The sequence below is a fragment of the Cydia amplana genome, chromosome 18, assembly GCF_948474715.1.
Source record: "Cydia amplana chromosome 18, ilCydAmpl1.1, whole genome shotgun sequence".
Taxonomy (NCBI): domain Eukaryota; kingdom Metazoa; phylum Arthropoda; class Insecta; order Lepidoptera; family Tortricidae; genus Cydia; species Cydia amplana.
This window is the reverse complement of record NC_086086.1, coordinates 15,537,348-15,561,432: the sequence shown is the minus strand read 5'-3', so window position 1 is coordinate 15,561,432 and position 24,085 is coordinate 15,537,348. Positions and strand designations below refer to the sequence as shown.

General features: G+C 38.1%; 1 protein-coding gene across 1 annotated transcript in view; it reads right to left on the bottom strand.

Annotated features, from left to right (window-relative positions):
* Positions 1 to 24,085, bottom strand: part of LOC134656629 (microtubule-associated protein futsch) — a 204,021-nt gene that overhangs the window by 35,377 nt on the left and 144,559 nt on the right. Inside the window, exons 4-5 of the mRNA XM_063512186.1 lie at positions 21,225 to 21,453; positions 6,201 to 6,359 (exon numbers count right to left, since the gene is read on the bottom strand). Of these exons, the coding sequence (XP_063368256.1) occupies positions 6,201 to 6,359; positions 21,225 to 21,453 (388 nt within the window). The remainder of the gene's footprint in view (positions 1 to 6,200; positions 6,360 to 21,224; positions 21,454 to 24,085) is intronic.

Genomic DNA, 24,085 nt, shown 5'->3' with positions numbered 1-24,085 from the left:
CTGTCATATCTAATCCATATCGTATGTAGACGTACTATTTGTCGTATCTTAAAGTTCCAATCGGGCCGTATGTCTCTGTACAGTAGCAGGAACTTTCATGCCCATCAATTTTGTAAATGGACATCGTTTTCAACAAATCAACAAAAATAGTAATTTGTCAACTTGTCCCATTTCCGTCATATTTTCCATTTGTCACCAAAAGGTTACAGATGACCGAATTAATTCGGTAACCGCAATCATCGAGCCGAATCATCGCAATCGGGGTGATGTATCGTGCAAACAGTGTGCTGACATCGTATTTACAATTCACTGACTGTTTGCGAATCATATTAAAATTGCAGGTAGCTAACAGATAGGAAGACCAATAGGGATATTTGTTGATTTCTTTCATTATATTCTCTTCTCTCTTTTTTGTCCATCACTTGTTACTCATTGTGAGGATCGTAACCACTATTAGCATAGGTTAAATATTTAATAATCTGTCAGATTGGCGGGAAAGTACAAACGACAGGGTTGAGTGGAGCAAAGGAGGGGAGGCCTTTGCCCAGCAGTGGGACACTAAACCAGGCTATAAAAAAACTGTTGGTTAAATCAGGCCTTCAAAGACTCGTGTGACCTTACGAGGGGAGGCTGAAATATTCACGGCCTAAGCTAGAAAAAAAAGAAAATTTAAAAAAAGCTATGCTACATTTTTCCTGCCTCTTTGGCAGTTTAAATATTGCCGCCATAGCTAACGGTTATTAACATTAACATTTAATTTAATACTCTCTTTAAAAAAATTATAAGGCCGCGAACTATTTAACCTCCCTTATTATGAACACGTGTCATTTTTTACGGGTTCATTAACCTATAGTTAAGCTACATAATAGTCCAGCCAAATTTTAATATACCGTACGCGCAACATCAAATTGATTGTTCACGTCAGCCGCAAGAGAGCCACCAAATCTTGTATCCTGAAAATGTCCATTGTTAACCCTTTATAAAGGCATTAGCACACTGACACAAAAAAACAGAAATGTTGTTACTGCTGTTTTAATACCCTGTGCGACTGTGAAAAATTAATTAGTTTTCTCGTGAATTGGGTCAAACGTGACGGGCCGCCATACGAGATAATAAGCTGGTTGAGATGAGCTCTTTAAATCACATTTGCTTAAACGTTAATTAATGTTTCAGTAAAAAATACGCTTCCGTTTTGATTTAATAATGGATTTCTAAGTATTTACTGAGACATAACACTAAATTTGCCCGGCAGTGGAACATTTGATTAGGATAATAAAATAAAACTCTAAATTTAAACTTTGTGAACATAAATACTAAAACGCAATCTGTATCTTAGTCAATAAGTACTACAAATTATTGCTGCTGGTGTATCACAAATCTTTTACATAAATGTCACTAATAAATGGGTCAACCCGTTTTAAAAATAATTGGGATCACTTAGTTCGTGTGCACGAACAATCAGTCGGGGATAAAAAGTAATGTTCATTGAGCCATTTTCTTCCATTTTCAACACTAAGACTGTGCCGGGACTTTCAACGCGTGGAATTGAGCTTTTTGTAACTATTCATTAAAATCATGATTCAAATATCAATCTGATGTCAGTTTCAGTGTACGTTTCAATTGGCCTGAAAGTCGGCTAATTTCGAACCTATTGGAGAACAACGTCAAACATACCCAAATACATATCTAAATACATATGTACACTATGTACCTACATCGTAAAGATGGCTTAAAAAGAGGTTTGATATTAGTTGCAAAGATAATTAGACGATAGTAATTGAATTTCAAGTATTCTTAGTTCGAAAATGATCTAATTCAAAGTCTACAATAGCCAGATACGACCTTATCTCTCTAAACTTCAAATATTGCAACCTCGAATTTATACCGGCTTAGGAAACTTCCCGGCCGCAATCTAGCCGCTGTTGGATGAGTTTGGTTCAGTTACTACTTATCGCTAGATGGTGCTAGCGGTAGAAACGGGTTAAATTGGAGTTGGGTTTGCGGTTTCTGAGTATCAGGCAACTGGACAGTTGAGGAGATTTGGCTAAATTTTCTTCTTTGGAAACGTAATATAATATGTAGAAGTTCGAGAAAAACATGGATACAATATATAAGCTGTTTGGAATACGGATTTGTATGTTTTTACATGAACATCACTATTAAACAGGCCAATAACAACATATTAAAACTCAATTTCGGTATGTATAGTTCGTAGCACCACTGCTAAATAATCGTGATTATTTAAATTTAACGAAAGGTATTTAAAAAAGGGGGCCGCTACGTACTGTATCTTGTATTAAAGTACCTTTTGAATACATCAAACTAGCTTCTATGTTGCTGGATTCGTCAATCTATGCGGCCAAAGTTAAAACGGCCGTTTTTGATTTGAGTTAATAAATCGACGAATCCAGCAACATAGAAGCTAGTTTGATGTATTCAAAAGGTATTTTAATACAAGATACAGTACGTAGCGGCCCCCTTTTTTTAAATATCTTTCGTTAAATTTAAATAATCACGATTATTTAGCAGTGGCGCTAGTGTGCACGTTGATGGGCTCTTAACTATCCATCGGTGGACCTTATGCCTTTTTGTAATAAGGTTTACCGATGGACAGTTTTAAACAGTGTGGGCGATGGTACCTCTACCTACTACTGAATATACATCGCAGCGGCCGAAAATTTGCCGAACCGCGACCTTTCCAATCCGGATGGAAAGCAAATATTCCTTGATTGGATATAAATTGGACCGATGCTCGCGCGGGCCAACGGATACATTTCTATATAGAAACTTTTATAGCCCACACACATTCATGTCGGTAATGTAACAACAATGTTTATTTTACTCTGTTTTTAGCTGTTTCGGCTGGGTTTACTCTGAGCCTGATTCAGATTTAACATTGTTGCGGTTTTGATCTTATTTTGATACGGCATTAAAGATGACTCTCGCTGATTGGTGCATGCGAAATGTAGTGAGAGTCGTGCGTGAGATGAACGCCAATCATCAAGATGATCGTTAAAGTCGTATCAAAACTATAACAAAGTATTAAATCTGAATCGGACCTGTTTTTAGGGTACCGAAAGGATAAAAACGGGACCCTATTACTAAGACTCCACTGTGCGTCTGTCCGTCTGTCCGTCCGTCTGTCTGTTACCAGGCTGTATCTCATGAACCGTAATATAGACATTTGAAATTTTCACAGATTATGCATTTCTGTTGCCGCTATAACAACAAATGCTAAAAAGTACGGAACCCTAGGTGAGCGAGTCCAACTCGCACTTGTCCGGTTTTTTTAAATTGTTTTGGCTGGGTTTATGGTTACCAAAGGCCCTTGGATCCATGGATCTTGTCTGGGTTGGTCACAGTCTGAGCGACGGGTATATATTTACAATTTTACACCTAAGAAAGTGTACGCTGCGTCGTGAATATGCATGTAGAAGCACTTTGGAAATGAAAAACATCGTTTTCCATATGAGGATACTAAAATATGAGGTTTTTGATAACTTCCCATGTGTAAAACGTTATTAAGTACTTATGTGTGAAAATAAAACACCTAATATCCATTAATGTTTTTAAGTAATTAAATATTTATGAAAAATACAGCCTTGTTCTACTTTCAGGTTTTCATTATTGAATAAATAATTATACAGTAATTTGTTATCTGGTACAGTAATATTAGATGAATTGTACATAATACAAACACCGAATACGTATTAAGTGGTGTACACAATTGAGATCCTGAGTGGTTGTCAGAGTATCGTGTTCCGGTAAACAGGACAGTGTACACAACGTCTAAATAACATGCACGTGTATGTACGGATCCGATGTCCCGAGGAAGGACATTAAGGTTTATTTTTTCAGGACAACCTTGTATAAAGCCGAAGAAAGGGACATGAATTTAGCAGAGTACCCTTGTGTGTTTGTATTGGTTTTGCTGTAGCTAACTAGTCAGTCGAAAATACGACACGGATTTCTCACCTTTCAGTTAGGTACCTAATAATTGTTAATTTCGAATTTTGAAGCAAATTCTACAGCAAAGTAGGTACCTATGTGAGGTGAGTCCCTAAAGTCCGTATTTAGGGTTAAAAGTAGGTATACAAATAAACTAAATAAATATTATAGGACATTCTTACACAGACTAAGTCCCACAGATATTTATTAAGTATTATAAATAAATTCCAATTTGTTTCATCCACCTTTAGTGAAATTATTTCTATAGCTAATAGCAATTACAAATCCATTATCCTAAAATAGTTCGGTAAATAATTCGGTCTTTTATCGCTGCTGCTATCTAATAAAACAACTATTACCAAAGATTTCACGAACGACCAAACTTTTAGGGAACACAAAATCACCGCTTTATTTCGCCTCGGACCGTCCATTTGCGATTTACGATCTCCTTCACACTTTATGAGTGTGAGCGGGACAAATTGACCGTATCCCCAGTAGACTGATTGTTATTGAGAACATTCTCGGACCTTATTTGTAGGCATTAGAGATTTTTTCGCTTCGATTCGAATTAGAACAATTTGTGGGATTTGGAGACACGCCAATGAGAATGTTCACTCGCTTTCATTGAGTTGATAAGTGCGTAATGTTATTCTGATACCTACCCATTTGTTTCCTATGTTCCAAGTAAACCTAAGCCAAGTGGAATAAGTATTAGCGAAATGGGCCCTGATATATCGCTATTAAATTATCAGTCAGATGAGAGCTGCGGTACATATATCAAAAACTCAGACCCGAACTGTAGTTCAAACCCTCTCGTGGAAAAAAGGCTAATCCCAACTTTACCTAAAATTTGTAACGTAGGCGCCGTGCGCTCGCGGCAAGCGACTCCAATAGAACCTCGAAACAGATCGAAACACGAACGATAATTTACTAAAAATAAAAGCTATTTTCCTAGAGAGTATTAGGAGGAGTATTAGGGAGTATTTCTTAGTTTTTTTTGCAGCTTTATTTTAAAGAACGCCTATTCCATTAACGACATGTACTGTACAGCATCAAAAGTATGTAGCGGATTAAACAACACGTCAAAAGTAGGTATCTCATTCTGGAACAGCTTAACAAAAAGGGATAATTAAGTATGAAGAACAATCAAGACTGTAAAAGATACACTTTTGAACGTTTTATTTTAGACATTTATCTAAATCTGAAAAGTTATCCGGGATAGCAGATACTTTTGGCGCTTTGTTTCATCGGCTGACTGTACTATGATGCTGACTGTACAGTTATCAACAACCGTGTGAGCACAGATCTCACTAACGGCCTTGCCTCCACTTGGCGCGCCGCCAGCCAATATTGCCTCCAGTGATATCTCTTTTTTCTCATCTCGGTGATTAACTCGATGGCTGGTTTATGTCAGTGCTAAGTTTCTGGGGCTGAGATTTATGTTAAAGCTATGTTTGATAACTATGACGGTTGGGTGGTGTTTTATTTAAGGGGCCCACTGATTATCAGTTGGCCGGACGATATTAGCCTGTCAGTTGTTCGGAGCTGTCATCTTTTGCCTGTCAGACGACAGGCTGATATCGTCCGGTAATCTGTGGACCCCTTTAGGTTAAGAGGTCCCCGCGCTTGGGTGGTATGCGTAATGCACTCCCCCTAAATGAAAAATAAAATAAAAATAAAAGGTTATTGTTTACTTGAGCCTCTACTACACGATCAGCAGTTAATGTTATGAATTTATCAGTGTTGTTGAATGGTTTAAAAAAGATGCCATAACTTTTAGATCATCAGCAGTTCCACACACCACTAGAAATGTCTATAAAATTTGAAGAATCCCCTCCATTTCCCCAAGATCACATAATCAGACGTTGACATGATGACAGTGAAGTAAAAACCATAAAAAGAATCAGACTAGCCGTTTTCACAAAATCCGATAACATATAATGCGAGTCGGCGACCACCACGCGGGCGACCATTACGCAACAAACGGCAAAAAAATCACGTTTGTTGTATGGGAGCCCCACTTAAATATTTATTTTATTCTGTTTTTAGTATTTGTTGTTATAGCGGCAACAGAAATACATCATCTGTGAAAATTTCAACTGTATAGCTATTAAGGTTCATGAGATATACTGCTGACAGACAGACAGACAGACAGTGGAGTCTTAGCAATAGAGTCCCGTTTTTACCCTACCCTAACCCTAAAAACCAACCTGCAAATTTTTGAAGTCGTCCAAAAGAACAATCTCACTCACCGAGCATGTTAAACCCGTTGATCCCGAAGAGTGCGGCGTCCCCCTGCCCGCCGGGGAACACGTACAGGGTGGGGTGGCTGAACCGGATGTTGCCCACCACGTCGGAAGCCTCCAGCAGGCGCTCCAGGCTCGCTGGGGTGACATAGGGCTCCAGGTATGCTGGGAAAGAAACACTTCATTAAAAATTAAGAAAAAACCGGCCAAGTGCAAGTCGGACTCGCGCACGGAGGGTTCCGCACCATCAACAAAAAATAGAGCAAAACAAGCAAAAAAACGGTCACCCATCCACTGACCCCGCCCGACGTTGCTTAACTTCGGTCAAAAATCACGTTTGTTGTATGGGAGCCCCACTTAAATCTTTGTTTTATTCTGTTTTTAGTATTTGTTGTTATAGCGGCAACAGAAATACATCATCTGTGAAAATTTCAACTGTCTAGCTATCACGGTTCGTGAGATACAGCCTGGTGACAGACGGACGGACGGACGGACGGACAGCGGAGTCTTAGTAATAGGGTCCCGTTTTTACCCTTTGGGTACGGAACCCTAAAAACTAAGTTTATTGCATACAAAACAGATACAGTACAATACAGAGTTCAATTCAGAGATCAGTTGGTGCAAAGAATGGTTACATAAATATTTTCCAGGGTCCCCACTGCTACTAGCACTAGGCTAGGCCTGAACACCGCGAGAGACCAACGGCGCGATTCGGGAAATGATTTAGAGATTCGCTAGATATAAAATAGTAAAGATATGTGACGTTTCACGGCAAAAGGTACCATTGCCCCGGCTGAATATTGGAGTGGCGTTAGTAATAGCATAAGCGCCGGCCGCATAAGGCGGCATAAGGCACAAGGCCGTGGAAAGTCACATATCTTTACTATTTCATATCTAATGAATCTCTAATTCATTTCCCGAATCGCGCCGCAAGTATACATTTGTATGTCATGTGTGACAGTTGCAATGTACCTAGAGAAGAAAATATGAAGTAAAATATATATAGTTTTTGTTTAGTGAAATACATAACATGATTAGAAGAGCAGTATAAATTGTTCGTTTTTGTTGGATCATTGCATTGATTTTTCTTAGAAAGTTATTTGAAAAGCTCTCTCAAGGTCTGGAATACAATCAGGCCCGAAAAACGACTTTCCAAAATTTTCAGTTGCGGGTTTTTTTCACAAGAGAGTTTTTTGGGGATTTAGTTTAAAAATAAGAAACTAACGAGAAGATCTAATAATAAAATAGTTTAGAGGTCCATGTTGACCAGGTCCAGTAACTATGTAGGTAGGTAAATTATAACTATTCAGTTTAGCCGGCGGCAAGGCCACATTAGTTTCAAGTTTGTGAATAAAAATTAAAAGCATATAAAATATAAACACTTCGCACTTGTGCAAGTTTCATGCTTTTCCGAATGAAATGCATTTGCCAGCCGGCGAGGTAAAATGCTCTGCATAATGAGAACGTTTTGAAACGAGTTTAAATTAAAAATGTATTTTTAATAAAATTACAGGTTTCTTTGGAATATTTCAGTTAAGAACTTTTATTGTTAGGTATATATTTTAATTATTTTATACGCCAGAAAACACCAGTAGCCGCTGGGTGGTAAGGCGGATTTAATTTACCAACTTGTTACGGTTTCGATCTTATAAATACGACCTTGAAGATCGCTCACGCTGATTGGTGCATGCTAAAAGAACTAGAAAGCCGTGGTCGTATCAAAACTAGTTCAGATTTTAAAACGATAACCGCTCTCCATGGCTTTCACTTTCACCAATGAGTTTCTTGGAACGAAAAACATTTCATGGTTGCCACAAAAGACAAGAAGCAAGTAGAAACGTGTGAACTTGCCATAAGCACTAATCAATGTTGGAATGTAATAAATAATGTGTTAAGGATGACTCACGTTAGACCGGCCCGGGCCCGGACCGAGGCGTCCGACACGTCATTTTCTATGACGGCTGGCCCCAATTTCACCACGGTAACAGAAAAATCTAAAAAAATATAATAATGTTTTTTTAAATAATACAATGATGGTGGCAAACAGGAATACGGCCCGCCCGATGGTAAGCGGTAACCGTAGCCCATGGATGCCTGTGACGTCAGCAACAGTGATGTTTTACAATTGTCGCACCTGTCACCGTGGTGAAATTGGGGTCTGGTCGGTGATCACGCGTGGTGCTTTCCTTAGAAAACGAAGCGCCGGAAGCTCTGGCTCGGCCCCGGCCCGGTCTAATGTGAGTCATCCTTAACCAGCCCTAAGGCCAGCTACACGTACCTACCCGTATTGACCTTAAATTAACCAGGATGGCATTTGAAAACTTAAGTTTAGCAACCCTAGATCCATCGGGACGAATCAGTGTTCATTTCAGAATTTTCTGCCCTACTAACTCGATACATACGACGTCTTATGTATCGTGACATTTAAAAATGAACTTTACTACTGACGGTGTAAAGTTGACTATAGACTATGGGATTTGCCATTTAAATTATACACTTGAAGCTCGGAGTAATAATCCAATATGGAGTGGTGACACGCACTAATTTCTATGTGAAAAATTCTGCCGTTTTCGGCGCGGGGGGCGAGGAACGCACACAAATAATGTAAACACTAATGCATTTTTTGCATGCGTCGCTACACATGCACACGACAAAATTAACAAACACTAGCATAAACTATATTCACACAAATACAAGAACAAACACAGACAACCCTGTCCGTGAACGAGATGATGTCAGTTCTAAGTAAACGTAGAAGTGCGAGGGACTTGTCGATAATATTGTCGATATTTTATTGACTGAATTTTAACTGTCTGCTTTAGTCAATTATAACCATCAAAAACATTACATGTAAAAAGGTGCAAGTCTCGCAACGCTTCTACTACAAAAAAGTTTTGAGATGTAATGCTAATTTGAAACCAAGTCGGTTATTTTAATCAGTGCCAGGCCTGCTCTAGTAGCACGGTCGCATTTTTATCATTTATCACCATGCCTGTCACGTTCTAACAAGTATGTAAGTGCGAAAGTGACGGGCTTAGTGATAGTGGATAAAAAATGGAACCGTGCTGAGCCCGCAGGGGGTGTTAAAACCGTATCAATAAGATATCTTTAATTTGTAATACGTATAATGACTTGGCCATCGCACGGCTGCATAATGACAAAAGGATCATCGTCACCTATTAAAAATAATTCTAATTGAACATAACGAACATAGCGCTAATTGCAGTTTGAGCATTACACATATTTACGAGTACGGTACGAGTAAAGCATTATGTGCGATTGCCAAGTCATTATATGTATTACAAATTAAAGATATCTTATTGATACGGTTTTAACACCCCCTGGCACTGATTAAAATAACCGACTTGGTTTCACATTACATCTCAAAACTTTTTTGTAGTAAAAGCGTTGCGAGACTTGCGCCTTTTTACATGTAATGTTTTTGATGGGATCTCATCTCTTTTTGTAGACAGTCCTTCTTTCGGGTACTCATACCCATACTATGTATACACATATCATAGCTAAACACATCTTTATTCATACTCACATCGTACATACATCGTAGTGTACCTTTACCTACTATTTGTAGGAACTGCAACAGTAACTTTGTAATAGCATATATTTATATGGAATTACAAACTTACTTATGCAGTTCTTAGATATTTAAAACGTGACTGATATTGCAATATTTTTAGGTTTTCGATGGCTTGGTAAGCTGAAAACTACTTATGTTTAAAATGTATTGCATCTTTTGGAAATCTAAAAAAATAAATCAAAAAAACAATATATTTATAATGTTCATATAGATTTTATCGATATTGGTTTTTATGGTGCCCCATCACTAACTATGGTAGAGTGATACCAGAGTAATAAATTAAAAGTGCCTATTTATGGAAAATGACGGCAGTAAATACCTTAAAATAAATAAATTACAATACAAACATTGGACATGTCAAATAAAAAATATACGATAGAAACTAAGACAAAAATGAATTTTCAAACAGTAGTAGGGTAGGTGCCTTAGTTTTCGTCCAGCTCTAGTTTTCGTCCACTTGACGAAATTGAATATAAATCTACATTGCTGCACAAATTTGGAGTTAATGCAATCCTTAATGTCGAGACAATAAATCTATCTACATAAAAAATGTATTTGGCAAGTAGCAAATTAAATATCAAATATGTTATTTGCTAATCTGTCATGTCGACGAAAACTAGAGACTAGAGCATGGACGGAAACTAGCACAATGACCCTATATCGGTAATATCACGTTATTTATGATTTATACTATTTATTTCATTGAATGGATTATGTTGATATAAAAATAAGGTGTTATATAAATTAAATTATACAACAATAACCAACGTAAATTAGAAGTTAGGTATACCTAATGAATATTTAGAAAGTCTTCTTTAAATTTTACCCTAAATTAGATCTAGTACCATGAAGTGGTATCACTTTCAGATTGACAATGTTTTTTAGTTTTTTGCTAAATTAGTGCACTATTTCATAATATTTAGATGTAATAGTACTTACATATGAAAAGAAACGTGTTTTTTAAGTACGCTAGATGTTTCCGATCGGTTTTTACAGGAGAAAACGCTACAATTCGGCATTTTCTGCTCCTAATATTCCGCTTAGACTGACGTTTGCTGAATGGCGTATGACGTATGGCAACTAGTTTTATATAACCTCCTTGACCGGCGGCCGCCGACTATTGGCAGAGGGGAACGCCTGTTAATGGCGGTTCCTGTTGGTTTATTATTCCGAGACTTGAAGGCACAACTTAATAATGAGGTAAAAAAGTTTAATCATTATAATCATAATAAGAATGAAGGGCAGCTTGTGGCGAGCTGTTGGGGAGTAACGACCCCATCACGGACCCGAGTGCTCCCGAGAGTCGGTCAGGGTCTCCGTCTCCGGCGTATCTTCGTCGGTCGGAGTGGACCCCAAGGGGACCCGCAGGACTCTCAGCTCTGGCTTGCCTTAATTGGCCGTCCAGAGAGGAGTCGTTAGAGCTATATGCTCCAGGGGTAGAAGTAAAAGATGCATAAGACGCGAGTTGGCACAGTGGCTGTTAACAGCCACTGGGTAGAAAGCGGCGCACACCTCTCGACACCTCTGAGCCGCTCACACCGATGTTGCTCCTGGTCGTCTTCGCGACGGCAGTTTCAGGGGCCCATCTAGTGCGCGGCAAGTCACCACCTGCCTCGATAACTTGTGAACACATTGTAATAACCCAGTGTCGTCTTTGTAATAACCCAGTCTCATAGTCCACCCAAATTTCAATCCATAGACCAGTATACTGTTCTCTTTTTCTACAATAGTCCCAATGCCTGCTGAGACCGGTTCATGGGTGTCTATTGTTGCACCCGGGAACGGGTTCCAGCAGGCGTTCTACATGACATAAAAGCTCTCCAAGGGGCCTCTACGTGTTGGATCTGTGTCCCCACGCAAGCCTATCAAAAAACCGGGATTATAGACCCGTGATATCCAAGGAGATACAAATAATAAGAATGAACTACCTATGAGTAAGTTGCGGAAATGAAAAAGGAACAACTTTAATAGTGACCGAGAAAACGCGTGCGCAGGAACGCATATTACTTTCGTTAGATAATTATTATAATTATCATTCTCTACTGGTACCTTCTACCAGAAAACCATGAACTACTTTACAAACCGCCTGAGATATATGGCAGTCCGGTAGTAGAAGGAAACCCATAATGAGCAGAGAGAGACTCTTAATTAAATAAGTAAGTAGACTCTTAATTAGTAGTTGACTTCACGAAATAAAAGTAAGTCTGTAGAACGAATTGCAAAAACCCAAGCAATTAACTACTAACGCTTGCTTTCTATAAATACCAAAGAAATTACTCGTCCTTATTGGAAATACTCCAGGTGTCCACATAAAGCTGTTTACCCCGGTTCATAATAAATAGCCATTCAAGGCGCCTTTACCCTATCCAAGCGATTACCACCCGGTCTCCGTACATTTTAATGTTCTTAGAGTTGAAATCTCTATAGCAGCGATCGTATTAGAGAGACTATGAGATCACACGCGATTTCAGTATGTATTTCTATACTGTTTAAGGTAGTGTTTTGCGTGGGAAGTGGATATTGGAAAAGGTATTGGTTATTTAGCGATATAGTGGTGTATTTGTTCGTGTAATTCTTTGGGAGAGGCGTTAGATGGTTTCGGTTAGGATGTATTATTTAGAGCTTATGGCTTTATTGCAATGGGGGAAAAGTGTTACAAGTTTATTATAAATTATGCCTTATCGGAGAGTAAGGGTGTCTTTGTAGAGTTTACCTGGTTTATATATGATTCGATAGGTTATTATAGAAACTTACTATAAAATTGAGGACCTTTCAAGTAGTTATACGTATTAGGAAAAGTTTGATAAAACTTTACAAACATTTTTTAAGTATAAAAGACAAAACATTACCTACCTACTTACAAAACAAAACACGACCAAACAGTCGCTGAACTGTAAGAGAAGGGTTTATTAATTTTCACCTCAGCAGCTCGAACAAGGGTACTTTGATTCTTAAAAACAGTGAGCAAAATGCGATTTTGCTCACTGACTGAGACAAAGTGACATTCAAGTGACCTTTATAGTCAAATGTTATTTCAACATGCGGGGTCTAATAAAAGTTCGAAATACTTGGGTTCTATTATCTCTGTCCCTTTCACACTGTTAGCAAAAAGAAACAGACAAAAAAAAAGTTAAAACGACATTCAATTCAACGGTATATTCACGGTTTATAATAGACCCCCGAAAAACTTCAGACCGCATCGTTCCAAACCACGTACGAGTATGAAATCTTAATAATTAATAAAAATAAAGTTTAAGATTTGATAAAAACTGATAAAATACTATATTTTAGGTATTTTATTGTACAATTAAAATAATGAACTCAAAAAATACACAGATCATCACGCAAAATTAATTATTTTACTTTTAAGAATTTCTACCATAGTTGACAAATAGTACCTACGATTCGCAATTCGGACCGTATCTTACAAAGATTTTTTTAACAAAAAAAAATTGTCGATTGAAGTGTCAGTTAATGTTTGTTATTTCTATATTATTACGTTTTGTTTTTGTGTTCCATTGCGGTAATTAAACTTAATTGTTTGTATATCTTAAGAAAACATGAGTGCAGGTATTAAGTGATGAAGAAGGATTACATTTTTCAAGTTGTCTAATAGGTATGTTCTCACTGCTCAGGTGAAAAATGTTGTGTACTACACGAGATCAAAGTTATTTACATCTCGTGCGCTTTTGAGTCCCTTACTACGCTCAAGATTCTAAATTAGATTCACTCGCTACGCTCGTGAATCTATTATAGAATCTTTCGCTTGCACGGGACTCAAAATAAGCACTCGAAGAAATATCAAACTTTGATCACTTGTTGTACAAATAACTATTAATCTTTATTGCACTAAAGAAAAACTTATCGTATAAAAGGCGGACTTAATGCCAACATTATTATCTACCAGTCAACCTTAAGGCAAAGGAGAGAGATTGTGGGCGGTTCTAGGATTGCCAAAAACCAGCACGGAAACAAATTCGAAGAAAAGTTTGAATATTATAGAATTGTAAATGAAAACTGCTCAAATGCGTAAGAAGATTCACAAAATATAGACACTGACAAATAGACAGACACTAAAGGCTCAGTTATTGGCTTCCGGTTGTCATCCACCAATAATGACAATTGTGTAAGCAAAATAAATAAATTGAATTGAATCCGGAATTGAATTAGGGTACCTACAAAATCATTTTTATGCCGTTCGTTCAAAAATTCAAGGTGCAACGCAAGTCTCGGTCAACTTCGCTTCGAGAAGGCTGTACAATAGCTCTGAATAGGCACCTTGGGGCTTAGTTACTGAATAACGAGGTTTATTGAAGAATGTTCTAACTTGCACGTACCTACTTGGACTTTGTAAAATGGTTGCGAAAGGGGATTTGTCCGTTCGCCGGGATCTTTTCTTGTACGTATGCTCCCTGATTTTACGAAGACGGCTGAACGAATTTAAGTAAACCTTCTTTTGTTTTAAAAGAGCACATTTCCAGTTAAAATCATTTAATTATATGCTGGACATAAATAGATAGAATACTCTTTATTGGCACTCAGTAAAAATATACAAAAGAAAAGAACAATTTATAATTGAATAAAGATAATTAGGGAACTCTAAATATTATAGGTACACCGATTATCGCAAAGCATTGTTTGAAGAAGTGGAACTGCTGATGAAGACATTTGAAAGTGTGATAATTTTATGTAGATACCTACTTTTACTTGTTCCGTATGAAATGGGGACATGATCTTGATCGAAGTGTATTTTTAGTTTATGTTGAGGCCACAGACGTTGAGGCCTAGGCTCCTTTCTAGGTAGTGCAGGGATACCTAAGTGGATCTTCAATGAAGACTTGTTATTTAAACTTGTGTACAATGATTTATTATAATTAAATTAATACAGTACAACTCTAGTTTGTAGTTCAATTTGCCGTTGGCTGCTGTCGGCGGACGTTGTATACGCATCCGATCGTTTCCGATCTTCTAATTTCGGCCACAATCGGCCGTCCGTGACGTCATATAGGATGCAACAATTCACTTAATTGAGCCAGGTGATCTGAGCTGTGTTAACAGAGTCAACTACAGATGTTTCTTGAGGGTTTGAAGGCCGTATCGGTCCGGAAATAGCGCGGGCGACAGTTCATTCCAGTTTACCATTATTATATACACACGAATGTATTTTATGATATCGCTTAAATTAGCTACAACGTCGTTCGATACACGCTATGAAAAGCCCTTGTATACTGCCTTCAAGTAAATTAAACAACCCTATAATTCATATCACAATGTGAGCAATTTACTTGTAACACCCGAAAATTCCTTTCACGCGCGTTATGCATAAATACATGCTAAACGGGAAATTACGCACTTGCCGGCGGCGGCCTGGAATGTACAAGTTTGCGATCACTTTAGAAGTTTTAATCTTCTCATTAACGCCCTGTTGTAATTTTAATAAAATTTTAATGTTTGGATTCGCGGGACTCTTTGTCTTGAGAACAATTTCAAAATTTTTTCCCTAACACGTGTGTTTTTATTAAAGACTAGAGACCCGCCCAGGCTTCGCACGTATATAGTACAGCGTGATGTTTTCCGACATCATTAGCAAATATCGTCATATTACAACCAATTTACCTATTTACACAAAACCTTGACAAATTATACACCTAAACCTTCCTCAAGATCACTCTATTGAAAAGTGAAAACCGCATGGAAATCCGTGGAGTAGTTTTTGAGTTTATCGCGAAGATACAGACAGGCAGACGCGGTGGGTAAACAAATCCTTATACAGGTTGAATCATTTAAATAGGGTACTAAGAGCAGCTAGTTGATTCCGGGCCGTTACGCAAAAAATTGGTTAGAATTTCCTGATTCTCTTGATAATTATTATATTCACGGATTTTGAGAAAGCGTCATAATCGTCAATCTTGAAAAATATGATGACAATCGATTCCATTACTAACATTTTAAGCGAATAATTATCATTAGAAATTAACGGTTTAACCGGTTAACTCCGGGTTAGTAGGTTGGTGCAAGTGGCGCTAAGAGAACGACACCGTCTCGCAGTTATGAACAGGCTCAGTGTGAATGTTTAACTCCATTATACCCCGTATCGTAACTCCTAAACTAGTTTACAAACTACAGTGAGTAGGCTCGTGCATTATGCGCCGCCATCTTGGAACTAGTTGTAGACTGAATTACTTATTAACTCAGTGTTCTGTGATATGTGACTTTATGTTGTTCATTAACTAGAGTCAGACCGAGGAAAGTCTGCAGCGATTTTGATAGCCCACGCAGTGCAAGTGTCATTTTAAACGTCAAACTTCTATGAATTTATGACGTGTAAATAACACTTGCACTGCGGGGGCTATCAAAATCGCTGCAGTCTTTTCTTGGTCTAACTCTATTACACTTATAAAAAGCTGTTTCGCGGATTACCATGCGGGTGTTACAAGTAAAACGATAGTTGTATCGACGCTAGGACTTGACAAAAGTTAAGTATTATCTTTCTTTGAATACAATCAATACTGAATCAATATTATCGAAACAAGACACATCAGCGATTCTGCGGCCAATATTGTTTTCATTGTAATTTAGAATACTTTATGATGATGAAGGCGATAATGAATATTTTTGAAATAACGATAATCCAGGACTTCCTAGTACAATAACATAGCAAAAATTTATATTTTGGTACAAGCTTTTATCGCTGACTGTACTTTTCTTACGACAGACAACTAATACTCATCGAGAAAATTCTAAAAACCCCTAACACAATTAGGTTGCGTTGTTTCATCACAGAGTTCCTATGGCCACCTCCTGTCTCCATCATCAGATCAGTTCGACAGTACCATATTATTGTATTGTCATCAGAACTACATACAGCTGCCAATTTTCATGACGCTACGATCCTTGGAAGATGGTTAAATTAGTTACCTTAGATTCCATTACATTTTAGTTACATACAGGTCGACCTAATAAAAGCTTGTTAAAAAGTATCATCTTGTCTTCTCGCATCATGTAATTAAAGGGAAAATAGAAAAGTTTAATTTCTCTAAATTTTTATTTTACACATTCACTGCCAGCGACCCGCTACTAGGCGGGTTCTCTGTTTGTAGACGCATTACGCTACAAAGCGGATAAACCGCGCGCGCTTTCGCTCATCAGATAGAAAATGCTACTTATTACCTACCTAATTCCACTAAGCATATAACGCATGTAGCAAGGAATTCTAATTGAAATAACATAACATATGGAAACTGCATTCCACTCTGACATTTCAATGGAAGCCATTGAAACTAATAAGAGTAATAAGCAAGTATGGATTCCTTAAAAACACCCCTAATACAACACTTTAAAGTCTCTTTTCGTAGAACACGACATTGCAAACTACATTTACGCTCAGTGCTACGCCGTAGATGGCCGTAGCGACGTTCGTAGCGCGTAGCTTCTGTAGGGTAACAAGGCTGCAAATTGTGCGAGACATGTTGATGAGCGAATTGTGAGAGTAGGGTGTCTGAGTTGGAATAATTTGAGGGCACGAGTTGCGAGTAATTTTGGCGAAGTTTTGCGGACGTGTAGTGTTTGTTTGGTTCATGTTGCGGAGTGTCGTTCGCGGGGAAATTATGAGGGTAACTTTTAGATGCTACTCACAACACGGTATATTATGAGCATCTATCTACAAACCTTAATGTTTCAGGAAATTTAATATCATGCTTAGAATAATTTGTGACATGATTTTATCTAGTTTAAAACGTAATACACACGTAAAAAAGAGATTGTCATTTTGATTTTAACATCAAATGTAAATATCAAAATGACTTACCTACATGATGTCATTTTGTTCTCATTCAACCAATATTTCATATTTCGCTCACGCCAATACGAAATGCGAAATGCACGCTTGAATGGTAACTAAAGTGACATACATATATTTTTTTTAATTTTCGGTACTAAGTGAACCATATCGAGCGTTTTCGACTTAAAATACGTGATTGATCCGTTTTTAATATATTTAATATGCCTGTGTCTCACGGAAGTTTTGTTATTAAAATAATTTTGAAAGAGTACAATATGATTGGTCTCCCAGTTAAAAACAAGTAAATTGAATACAAATTATTACAATCGAGATTTTCTGATAAGTGTAAGATTTTCTCAAAGTCCTATCTTGCCTTATATGTCTTGGTACCCTACACAGTGCACACTCTGCACAAGAGGGGTCGTTAGTGCACAACCTATTAACAGATCTGCGTCAAACGTTCTCTAATAATTGAGTACGATAGAAATTATTGTGACAATTACGCATCTAAGATTTCTGTATAATAAAACCGAAGAATATTTCATACAAAAAAATACGAAAATGAAAAATTAGAAAAGATTTCGTAAGAGTTTTTCTATCTTAAATACAAAATGAAAAGTATTTTACTTTTACTTTATACGTGAATATTCTACAAAAGTATTTGTAACGCGTAACCAATTTCCGCCAATTCCACACGCCTCGCGAAAATCGTAAACGTATCACAATCCGATAAAAAATCTGATGGGATCGCTATTGGATTTGACTGTCAATCATTCGCGAAACTAGGGCGAGCGGTATTCGGGGTTTGGGAATCGCAACGTGATTTGATATTCATTTGAAAATAGGTACTTGCCGTGCCCGTGCATCGCCCTGGAGCTTTTTATAGATAACTTTGACGTTAAACAACTACGGCATACAGGCCAATAGGGAATATAACGCGAAACTCTGCGTAGGGGGCGCCACTAACACAATTACTCACTATTTGAGGGTCTACCGCAAACAAGAGAGTCAAAATTTTGTTATCTAACCTCTCTGTCACTCTTGCATATTAGAGCGATAAAGAGGCAGATAGCCGGGTTCGATTTTTGCGTTTCCCGGATCAGGGAAACGCAAAAATCGAAACACAGATCAGGATTACATTTGAACCATGTTATTTAGTCATTTTTAATTGCGCTCGTACTTGTCCGTACATGTATTGGCGCGAAACGCATGGTAACTAAACATTCATCTCACACGAATTGGCCTCATAGTCAAATCAATATACCTAAGATCAAGTTGAGGTTTCTAAAGGTTAAATGCCGCTCCTTGACGTTTTATGATATTGAGTAGCAACCGCTTAGCGGTGAATGCCGATGTTCATAAAAATGTCAATATATTCCTATGGGAGTTTTATGAGTTTTATGTGTATGAGATCAATAGTTTCGTTGATATAAAAAAATTGTGGTTTTGTACATTTTTGCATTTTTGTTACGTTCATTGAACCAATTTGACATCGAAATGATATTTAAATGATTTTATTTTGTTATTGTTCGCCAGTGCATAAAAGCGTAAAAGTGTTATTGGTATAAAAGCGCCGGTGGCCTAGCGGTAAGAGCGTGCGACTTGCAATCCTGAGGTCGCGGGTTCGAACCCCGGCTCGTACCAATGAGTTTTTCGGAACGTATGTACGAAATATCATTTGATATTTACCAGTCGCTTTTCCGTGAAGTAAAACATCGTGAGGAAACCGGACTAATCCCAATACGGGTCTAGTTTACCCTCTGGGTTGGGTTGGAAGGTCAGATGGCAGTCGCTTTCGTAAAAACTAGTGCCCACGCCAATTACTGGGATTAGTTGCCAAGCGGACCCCATGGTTCCCATAAGCCGTGGCAAAATGCCGGGACAACGCGAGGCAGATGATGATTGTTCGCCAGTGCATCTCCCTGCAATACATACTGCCCCATGAGAAGAGCGTGCATGGAAGAAGAGGAAACAGAAAAACATATTCTCCTACACTATAAACAGGTACAAGTATACAGGAACCAATACCTAGGGACTCCGTGCACACTGAAGGAGGCAGTTAACCTGAAGACACTGCTAGGTTTCATGGAGGAGCGCCCTGTAGCCCGGGCGTAAGAATACGGCTACGGCATCCCCTGCCTGTCGTAAAAGGCGACTAAAAGGTCCTCGGGGTCGGAGACGGTCGCAGCTAGGGACTGCGACTAAAAAGAGGGGACCCACAAAGGGGCATGACGCTAGGACGGCACTGGCGCGCTCATTGGAGATCTCAGAGCGGTCCGAAATGCGCCGAGGAGGACAACTGGGAGGTTTTTGTGCGGAGGTATCCACAATGGATATTTCCTCCCAAAAAAAAAGGTTTCATGGAGGAGCCGGGGTGGCTAGAGTAGAGCTACCTCGTTTTTCACGCAAAATGGGCACAATGGTTGTCGACTTGCGGAAAATGCCCAGTACGGCTACCATCAGTTTGACACTGACATAAACGCCATCGAGAACGTAATTTACTTTCTATACATCTTGCTCGTACTCGCATATTAGTGTGAGCGTGATGTATAGAAAGTAAGTTACGTTCTCGATAGCGTATGTCAGTTTTGACACTGTCAGTGACTCATGGTACGGGCTCGGTAAAACTAACTAACTAACTAACATACTTGGACAAGTAATGAGCAAAATGGACGCGCAAATGATAATCACATCCTATGTTCATCATTTCCATGTCAAAATGTACCTCTGAATTGATCTTCTTAGCGTGAGCGATTACCAAGCTTGTATCAAAACAAGATCGAAGCCTTAACAAATTATTAAATCAGAATCAGTCTCCCGTCCATTCGAATGATCGCCTGCAATCGATTTCCATCTTTAATTGAAATATTCGGCCTATATCCGAGCATGAATAATTGATCATACAGCGAACGATTTTAAACGACGGCGGAATTTCAGCGGCGGGAAAAATGGTCTTAATATAATGATCGTTTTGAGTAATCAATTATGGAATAAGAATTTTACGTTATTTTTTTAGCGCGCTAGAGACATGGATGAACCAAATTTTAATTTTAGTTTATTGCTTATCTAAGAGAGATAACGGGAGGCTATAGATTTTAACATAGGTAACCGGTTGGCCTAATAAATTGGTACAGTCACCTGCATTAATAATTATATTACTCTTCGAAGGCTACAAAAATATGTGACACGCTCTTATGGCTCTACAATTAAGATCGCGTTTTTGCGGCCTTCGAAGACTAACATATTATTGCAGGTGACTGTACATTCCTCCTTACATAAAATAAGGGACCCTAATTTTGCAATGTTTCACAAATGGCATGTCTGGGAGTTTGCTCCACTCCCCACCACCGCTGGTAGAGCAACGTATGTTGATGGAGATGAAACTCTCAAAAAAACATGCAAGTTTTCTCATGTAATTATTCAAAAATATATTTTAATCACTTACCGACAAAGTCCTTAATGGCTTGCGAGCCAGAGTCCAGTATATCCGTAGGGTTGACCCTAATCTTGCAATGTTTCACAAATGGCATGTCTGGGAGTTTGCTCCACTCCCCGCCACCGCTGGTAGAGCAGTGTATGTCTATGGAAATGGAGTTCTCACAAGCCCGGGCTAGTTTTGTTATGAAATTAATAAAAATATATTCTAAACACTCACCGACAAAGTCCTTAATGGCTTGCGAGCCAGAGTCCAGTATATCCGTAGGGTTGACCCTAATCTTGCAATGTTTCACAAATGGCATGTCTGGGAGTTTGCTCCACTCCCCGCCACCGCTGGTAGAGCAGTGTATGTCAATGGATATCGAGTTCTCGTAGGCCCTGATGACGCGTTGGACCTCGTTCTCTTGGTAGGCGTCTGTGAAGTCTGCGAGGGAGAATGTGCCGTCCTGCAACAAGATAAGGTTGTTTATTGATTGAAGTTGCTAATTATGAAGAAGTCTCTTTATGGGGACCTTTATTGTTATGACTGGGTTTTAAGACATTTAGTTAAGTATTTAAGAAAAAACTTAAATCTTGACTATTAACTTGGAAACAAGGACGCAAGTATGTCAAGAGATTATAATTAATTACATCACTAAAAACTTTCCCTTAGGTCTTGTTTAGGTATTTTTGATGTGGATAGGTATTTTTTTAATAGTTCCGTTAATATATTATCGCATAAAATATCGTTCATTAATTTCACTATAAGTTTAAATTTAAGCGGGGTAATTGACATAACTATCAGTTTGTCAAGTTTTTGTTATATGTGAACATGTTAGCTTGAATATTATTGTATTATATTGTAATAGGTATATTTAACATCACGTTCTCCACGCGATATACTATGTAAAAGTAAACGTAGGAACGTAATACGAAAGAAGACAAATGGCTCCTCGAAGCACTTAAATAAATCATGTTTGCGAAGAGATGTAATCTATTTAATTTTATTTTGATATTGCGGAATCTCCATTGCAAACGAGCTCTAAATTTGAAACTGAGGCGAAGTTCGCGAATCAGTTCATCAGATATTATTCTGAAATAAAGTTATGCTCAAACTAAGAGTAGGAGATAATGTTTGGTCTCTCTATTTTGGTAATACCTATAGGTATTAATTACACTAGAGAAGCCTGGGAACCACTCGGCAACTTTATCTTCAGAATTGGCGCACGCACTAGTTTATAGTCTGACCTTCTTTGTAGGGAAAACTAGGATTAATTGGGATAAGTCCGCGATTTCTTCACGATGTTTTCTTTCAGTGAAAAGCGGTACGGTCGGCAATGTTTAGGGAGTTTATGGTGCGTTGTTTCATCACAGAGTTTCTATGGCTACCTCCTGTCTCCATCATCAGATCAGCTCGATGGTACCATAATATTTCATTGTCACCCGACTTACATGTATGTATGCAAAATTTCAGCTCAATCGGAAACCGGGAAGTGGATCAAATTTAACTTTCAAGATTTGATTACAGACCGACAGACAGACAGACAACGGGACAGGTGAAACTAAATAAAAGCTTGTAATAAAATACACCGTACCGGGGCGTTTTCTAAAATAAATATTGAAAACCCGATTCTCACAGATCCTGGTGTTTTTGGGTTCTTTCAACTCAGAATCACTAACTAGCATATTCAATCCTGATGATAAAAAAACTTCTCCCAAAAATTTGTATGAAAATTGTACAATTCCACTACGTCACGTCCATACAAGTGAAAAATTTTCTCATAATAAAACGTGATAAAATGGAATGGACATTTTGGGACATCTTTTTAGGGTTCCGTAGCCAAATGGCAAAAAACGAAACCCTTATGGATTCGTCATGTCTGTCTGTCTGTCTGTCCGTCTGTCTGTCCGTCCGTATGTCACAGCCACTTTTCTCCGAAACTATAAGAACTATACTGTTGAAACTTGGTAAGTAGATGTATTCTGTGAACCGCATTAAGATTTTTACATAATAGAAAAAAAAACAATAAATTTTGGGGGTTCCCCAGACTTAGAACTGAAACTCAAAAAAAAAAAATTTTCATCAAACCCATACGTGTGGAGTATCTATGGATAGGTCTTCAAAAATGATATTGAGGTTTCTAATATCATTTTTTTTAAACTGAATAGTTTGCGCGAGAGACACTTCCAAAGTGGTAAAATGTGTCCCCCCCCCCCCCTGTAACTTCTAAAATAAGAGAATGATAAAACTAAAAAAAATATATGATGTACATTACCATGCAAACTTCCACCGAAAATTAGTTTGAACGAGATGTAGTAAGTAGTTTTTTTTTAATACGTCATAAATCCCCTAAATACGGAACCCTTCATGGGCGAGTCCGACTCGCACTTGGCCGCTTTTTTTAATGGAAGGATGGAGAATGCTGTCGATTCTGAGTAGAATGAGCCCAAGAATGTCCAGATTTGAAAGAATCAGGTTTTCGATATTTATTTTAGAAAACGCCCACCGGCGTAATACGGATCCACATCCAGTGTGAACAACACCTTAATTGCTGCTCGATCACAGTTGCCAGCTGACCTGTTCCACTAATTTCCAGACAAATGAAAAACGACAAAAACGAAAAAGGGGAAAATTCGCAGAAATTCACGCTTTGTTGCGTGGAAAGGAACGTTCTTTTTTGACACGGGAATTGGTTAGTTTTAGCAGCAGAATACCTACCTATCAAGCGTTCCGTTTTCCGCTTTTGTGAAATGATTTTTGGGCAGATTTAGGTTCTAACATAGCTTTTCTGTGAGAAGCTCAGCACGTTTTAAGCAAAACATTATTTAAAGCAATAACATTTCGGCTACTTTTACAGGGAAATATGCATGACATATTTTTTAAAGATATTTTTGCAAACTATACTTTTACTTAGATTTTTAGGGTTCCGTAGCCAAAATGGCAAAAAACGGAACCCTTATAGATTCGTCATGTCTGTCTGTCTGTCTGTCCGTCTGTCCGTCTGTCCGTCCGTATGTCACAGCCACTTTTTTCCGAAACTATAAGAACTATACTGTTGAAACTTGGTAAGTAGATGTATTCTGTGAACCGCATTAAGA